The following is a 6,852-nucleotide window of genomic DNA, read 5'->3' on the forward strand; positions in this document are numbered from 1 at the left end:
TTGGTAAAGAACAGCTTTTTTTAGAGGGAAAAGATCGGAATCAGTAGATTTATATGTTTCGTTTGTCGTTTTTGTTCGTGTCGCGTTTTCGCCGACCCGCAACCCTGCCAGCTGTGCTCTCCGTGCTGCGCATCTCGTTTTCAGAAAATGCCGTCGAACGCATTGATCTCGACCACCTCTCCGGAGCGGCTTTTTTCGAAGATGTCCAGACACGCGAAGCAAGTCATTTCAAACGTGTATGCTCGGAATAGAGCCCGTTTCCCGCAGAAATCCGTCCGGGATATTGTGAATGTTGTTAGCGATGATACCGGAGTGTCTCTGCGTACCGTCGCAAAATACAAGGCGAAGCGCCTTTGTGGACCATTCATGTCTCCGAAGAAAAGGCCTCGTCATGTGAGAATCTCAAGTTCACGAACGGTGAAGCATGACAGCTTCACGGTGCATGCCGTTCGACTGAAGGTACATGAGATGTACAGGAAGCGACAGGTATCCACTCTGGAGAGTGTTCGGAAGGCTGTCAACGAAGACGAGGACCTGCCGAACTTCAAGAAAACCACCTTGTGGAGGTTGTTGAAGGACATTGGCTTCGTATTTCAGAAAAGAAAAAGGAATCTTGCTTTCATCGAGCGCAGTGACATCATTGCCTGGCGCCGGCGGTTCCTGCGGGCGATTAAGGAATTTCGTAGACAGGGCAGGTAAGAATAATGCTTTGCATCTTTTCTCACACAGCACGTTTGGATTGTCCCATAACGCGTGATGTTAACGTTTACAATTTAATAACATTAATACGGATTTCTTGCAGAACTGGCAATGAATGTTGCGTCATCAGAAAAAAAAAGAAAAAATTACGAGGAACTTTAACGGCTAAAGTGGTGAAAGGCGAAAGCCTGAGTGCTGCATTCTGCTCTGCGATTGTTCACTTCACATTCTGTTGATGCATTAATAACTGCCAATTAATGTCGCTTAATCTTTGTCTTTAGGAGTGGAACGCGACAGCGTGTTGTAGCGCAGGCAGTCCACGGAACGCCACCACTCGTTCGGCGCGGTACGTTGGCCTTTGAACGCAACGCTTTTTGAGGAAAGGAAATGGCGCTGTAATTCTCTGTCATCTCGGTGGACACCTGAACCGCACCGTACATAACCACCATAACCACCATAGCACCTTAACCACTGAGCCACAGCGGCGGCATCGCTTCTCGGCCTTTTGGCTAAGTGTCGCCTCTAAGAGTGGAACGCGACAGCGTCTTGCAACGCTGCCAGGGAGTCCACAGAACGCCATCGCCCGTTCGGCCCTACGCCTTGCTCGTCCGTAAATTGGTTTTTGAGGAAAGGAAATGTATCTGTCTCGCATATCTCGGTGGTCACCTGAACCTCGCCGTAACGGGAAGGGAGGAAGATGGGAGTGAACGAAAAGACCGTATTTACCAGACGCGCCTTTGTTCATGAATTTTGCTCAGAGATGGCATTTGGTGGCCGGTGATGTTTTATGCTATATTTGGGTGAGGAACTACCTGAGTTGTTCAGAAGTAATCAGTTTAATTCCAACTGTCTGCTACGACAAGCCAAAAACAGGTCTCCACTGGTTGAGGCACCAGTATGCGTATCATCCCGCCGTCACGGCAGAAATGACATGCAGGAATGAATCGTAGTACTCGTTCTTCCGATGGACGCAACTTGGGGCTCCTGGTGCTCGCGTGCATATCATTTCGCAGGCAAAGAATGAAGATAAATCATGAAGTAACATTTCCTACTCAGTTTTTGGCCTATATTCTGCTCTGTGTTGTCAGTGATGTGGCAAGACTCGTATTGCTGCTATGGCATAGCCGTGGGTATGTTTAATGATGTTAATTACCTCATCCGTTATTTTGTTTTGCTTTGTGCAGATCCATCATTTACCTGGACGAAACCTGGGTGAACAGCGGGCATACGAAGGAAACTGTCTGGCAGGACAGAAGCGTGAAGTCCTCGCATGATGCGTTCCTGAAAGGCCTGACAGCAGGACTGCCTGCGCCCTCAGGAAAGGGGGCCCGTTTGATCCTTGTGCATGCCGGGAGCTCTGCAACAGGCTTTGTGCAAGGAGCTGCTCACTTCTTCCGAGCCAAGAAGGGCAACAAGGCTGATTATAAACGCAGTTATAAACTGCGTTTATAACTGCGTTTATAACTGTGTTTATACCTGTGTTTATACCTGTGTTTATACCTGTGTTTATACCTGTGTTTATACCTGTGTTTATACCTGTGTTTATGCTTGTGTTTATGCCTGTAATATGTTCCATGTAAAGCAGCTTCCTGCTAAAACTGTCGCCTGCTGATGTATGCGAGGGCCCTCGGCACTCTCAAGCAGTGAGAAACTGCTTTTTCGCTGAGGTGCCCCCCAACCTAGAGTTGGAAAATAAACATTGAATTGAATTGAATTGAATTGAATTACCACTCCGTAATGAATGGAAAATGCTTCGAGAAGTGGTTCACAGAGAAGCTTCTGCCTAATATTCCAGGCAGCAGCGTTATTGTAATGGACAATGCGCCATACCACAGTGTGGCGCTTGAAAAGGCCCCTACATCATCAACCCGAAAAGCAGATATTCAGCTTTGGCTGACAAAGAAGGGGGTCCCCTGGACTGCCGACATGGTGAGGGCAGAGCTACTTGAGCTCACACAAAAAGTCAACACTCCAAGCATTATCTACAGAATTGAGACCTTGGCGGCTGCCCATGGCCACGATGTTCTCCGTATACCGCCCTACCACTGTGAGTTCAACCCTATTGAACTTGTTTGGAGCCAAGTGAAGGGCTTTATAGCAAGCAGGAACAAAGGTTTCACTTTGGCAGAAGTTGAAAACCTCCTACCCGTGGCGTTGGCGGGTGTAACCCAATAGAACTGGGAAAGCTGTTGTGCCCATGTCCAGCAAATTGAGGCTGAGGCTTGGGAAAGGGACATGATTGTGGACACCGAAATAGATCCTCTTGTTTTCAGTGTCTGTGACTCATGCAATTCCTCGTCTGATGATTCGATTGCTGAATTCAGCAATGAAGATTTCAGTGCTGTTGATGAATTTGTGTCACTTTTGTGAAGAGATAGCTTGTTTGTTTGTTTCTTTGGGGGGTAGTGGTTGGGGGTTTACTGCACTCATCACAAGCTCTTAGCAGTGGGCTGAATTCCTGATCGCAACTGTGGATCAGTAGTCTCAGACACTGCAAACAGAAGCCCACCCTGCAATGGGCACTCCTGAAAACCACCCCTGGGAAGCAGCACGTATCAGCTGCTGGTGGTGTCGTCAGCAGAATAATTACAAACGCAAGCTCAAAATTGCCAAGGTCACACAGCAAGCAGAGGACTGTGTATCGACCCTTTCCAAAGACAGCTGGCTCTCCGAGTGCGGTTCCTTGCGTGGAAACCTCTTACGGCACCCGTCACAAACTATTGTCAGTGCACTGAACCGCTTATTGGTACTGTCAATTAATAGTCTCGTGCACTACAAACAACAGACGTGGGGGGCAGTTCTATCTTGCCCGACACTCGTCGAGCAGCCTTCGCCAACGAAGTCCGGGACTGAGGGCGCCACTACCTATCCTTTTCCCTGAACCCTTTTCTCTAATAAATGTTTTTAACAACTACTGCAAAGGTAGTTGTTCATTGCTACATTGGAGTATTGATGTTTCTCTTTCCCCAGTATGCAAGACGCCAAAATTTTGAATAAAGGCTTCGAAATTTATATTTCCTTAGGCGGGAAAAAACCATTTGAGTGTGGCATAAAGAAATTTCTTTCCTCAGCCAGAAATTTCAGCATCTTGCTCTGCACATAACAGTGCACCTAAAAGCGCTTTCCTTAATGACAAGAAGCAGAATATTGCTTTTTTTTTTGCCACAAAGAAAACTCGCACAAAAATCAACTCATAAAAGTTACGATATCAGTATACCCTGACAAAAAGGAATAAAAAACAAACTGCTCACATGATATGCATCTCGCTGTTCCGCAACGGATATCGACTTATACAAATTATGAGAACAGTGTACCCTGAATAAGGAATGAAAAACAAACTGTTCACATGATACGCATCGCGCTATTATGCAGCGGATATTGCTTTTTTTTGCCAGAAAGAAAACTCGCACAAAAATTGTCTCATGAAAATTATGACATCAGTATACCCTGAGAATAAGGAATCTAAAAAAAAAAACTGCTCACATGATGTGCATCGCGCTATTCCGCAACGGAGTGGCCGTCAGTCCCGGACCGTCTTAAAAACTCGATCCCCTGCTCTGCTGGATGCACGGAATAGTTCATGACATGCCCGATACCTCGACAGAGACAGAGGAGCGAGCAGTGCCGTGGGTTACAGCAAAACGAAAATTACAGATGGCCTGAATCCTGAACGAAAAACCATTTTTCACCGTCGTTTCAGCTTGGTATTGAAGGTATTGTGAGCAAAAAATGATATCAGTTGGCGTCAACTACAAATTCCTAATTAAAAAAAAATGTCGCGAGGTGGATTGCAACCTACGTACGTGAAATGCTGCAAAAAATAAAACAAGCATCCAGGTGGATTCGAACCGACGCCGCCGAACTTCCTAGTCGTCCCAAAGCGACGCCTTAGACAACTCGGCCACGAAACGAGCGCGGAGGGATACAATTTCATTATTTTTTCTTGCGGACTACTTCCGTAGCCTTGACAGCGTTGCACATGATGTATGAAACGGAGTATAGTGTGTCTGCTTCAAAACCTAGAAACCCAGCCTTGAAAACCCAGCCTTGAAACGCGACGAAAAATTTGATTGTGCCTCTTTCATATGTTTTATCATTCATCTTGAGGAGAATCGGTCATATCGCCTGCTTATCGCCTCTCAAGCCGTATTAACCACCATAAGGCCGTCTACGCCCCCACCGCAAGAAATACCCTTCATTCTCGATCTGTTTTCGTCACGACATCCCACGACCCTGCTGAAAAAAAGTTCTATGATGCAATAACCTCATAGATCATTCATCATAGAATATCATACAATCTGTATGACATATCATACGAACTGTATGATATATCATACAGATTGTATGATATTGTATGATTGTATGATATATCATACAGATTGTCTGGTTATTGCGAAGAAAACTTCATGATGCCGCTGTAGAGGTAAAACTACTTGCTTACAAGATGGCTGTGCTTCCAGTGCTGACTTACGCTAGTCATGTTTGGGAGCCGTATACTAAACAAAACATATTGAAATGTGAACGGGTACAAAACAAAGCTCTAAGATTTATTTTTAACTCGTACTCTAGAACCCAATCAACGTCTGAACTTAGAAACAGGGCCGGGCTGACAACTGTGAAGCAGAAAATGCAGCTTAACAGACTGATATTCTTTTTTCATGTGCTGACAGGTAGCTGTAAGGTCAATCTAAACCGATACATCAAACCACTGAATGCTTCTGGCAGCAGAACAAAACACTCCAAACATATCACACCTCTGGATTTTAGAACAGATTCCTTCAAATACTCATTTCTGGTTCGCACTTTTGACGAATGGAACAAATTACCAAAAGAAGTGATTCAATGTTCGGATTTAAAGGCTTTTGAAAACGCCCTCATGAAGTATTTGTGACTGGTTTGACTGGTATGTTTTTGACCCATATCACATGTCATTTTGTGTTTCCAATAAATTTGTATTGTTGTATTGTTTTGTATTTCTCCTAAGGCGGTGATCTGCTGATGTACTGCATCTAGTTCTTGTTTATTTCAAGGATCTCAACTCCTGTCTTGGCAGCAGCTGACAGTATGAATAAATAAATAAATAAATAAATAAATAAATAAATGAATAAATAAATATGTCATACAGATTGTATGATATTCTATGATGAATGATCTATGAGGTTATTGCATCATAGAACTTTTTTTCAGTAGGGGATTGTAATGATCTGCCATAGGATGCCGTGCATCACATCAACACCATGCATTTTAAGAACGCTTTTAAAACCATTGTTGTTCAACTGCCATGCCCATCCCGCATGTAATGCCCCATAGCAAGGGCCTTTGAGGTATCAAATATAAAAAATCTCTATCAGCCCACATCTCCTTGAGTATAGTAAGTGGACATCTAACGGTTCTTCCATACAAAGTCTCGAAGGGAGAGAAACCAAGACTCATTTGTGGTACTTCGCGAGAAGCGAACAAAAGAACTGGGAGGTGTCTATCCCCATCAGTCGGCCTCCTCTGGCACGGTTTCCTGATATTATTTTTTAGGGTGCCGTTGAACCACTTTACAAGCTTATTACAGATGGGATGATATGGCGTTGTTATTAAATGCCTTACTGACGAAAGGCGATTAACCTCGTTCATTAGTTCCGAGGTGAAGTTCGAGCTCCGGTCAATCAAAATTTCCCTAGGGAACCCACAACGCGAGAACATCTCCACAAGGGCCTCCGCCACTTGGATACCGTCATAACGAGTGGCCACGTCGACCAGGGTAAGCACATATCTATTGCCTCTTGCGGATACTGGAGAGATTGGCCCCACAATGTCAATAGCCACTGTTTGAAACGCTCGGTCGATGGCTGGCATCTTGCCCAGAGGTACGGCACCAACTCTTCCCTTTGGAACTGTGCGCCGTCAAACGTCACACGAGGGAACAAAGCGTTTGACGTCACTCTGGACACATGGCCAGAAGAACTCCTCAGTGATTCTAGACACCGTTTTGTGAACACGCTGGTGTCCGGCCATAACTGCGTCGTGTCCGAACCGCTACACCGTCCCTCGCATATCTTTCAGTAACACCAGCTGTTGGACCTGCCTTCCTCAGCTAAGTATGCATTCCCTGCGCAGAAGACCGTTTACGAATTGATACTCGAATGATGTACGACTCCCCTT

General features: G+C 45.2%; 1 protein-coding gene across 2 annotated transcripts; it reads left to right on the forward strand.

Annotated features, from left to right (window-relative positions):
• The first annotated feature begins 204 nt into the window (after positions 1–204).
• Positions 205–3,722, forward strand: LOC149325173 (uncharacterized). 2 transcript variants are annotated; one of them, XM_089562554.1, is made up of 3 exons: positions 205–695; positions 1,884–2,122; positions 2,423–3,722. In XM_089562554.1, the coding sequence occupies exons 1-3, from the start codon at positions 367–369 to the stop codon at positions 2,872–2,874; spliced, it is 1,020 nt and encodes a 339-aa protein (XP_089418680.1). In that variant the 5' UTR covers positions 205–366; the 3' UTR covers positions 2,875–3,722. The 2 variants fall into 2 exon arrangements, with proteins under 2 accessions (XP_089418680.1, XP_089418679.1); XM_089562553.1 differs by lacking the exon at positions 2,423–3,722 and adding an exon at positions 981–1,045 and having other exon boundaries at positions 1,884–2,014.
• Positions 3,723–6,852: the final 3,130 nt, after the last annotated feature.

Source organism: Amblyomma mixtum, chromosome 10 (assembly GCF_055824585.1).
Source record: "Amblyomma mixtum isolate Tamu chromosome 10, ASM5582458v1, whole genome shotgun sequence".
In the NCBI taxonomy this organism is placed as follows: domain Eukaryota; kingdom Metazoa; phylum Arthropoda; class Arachnida; order Ixodida; family Ixodidae; genus Amblyomma; species Amblyomma mixtum.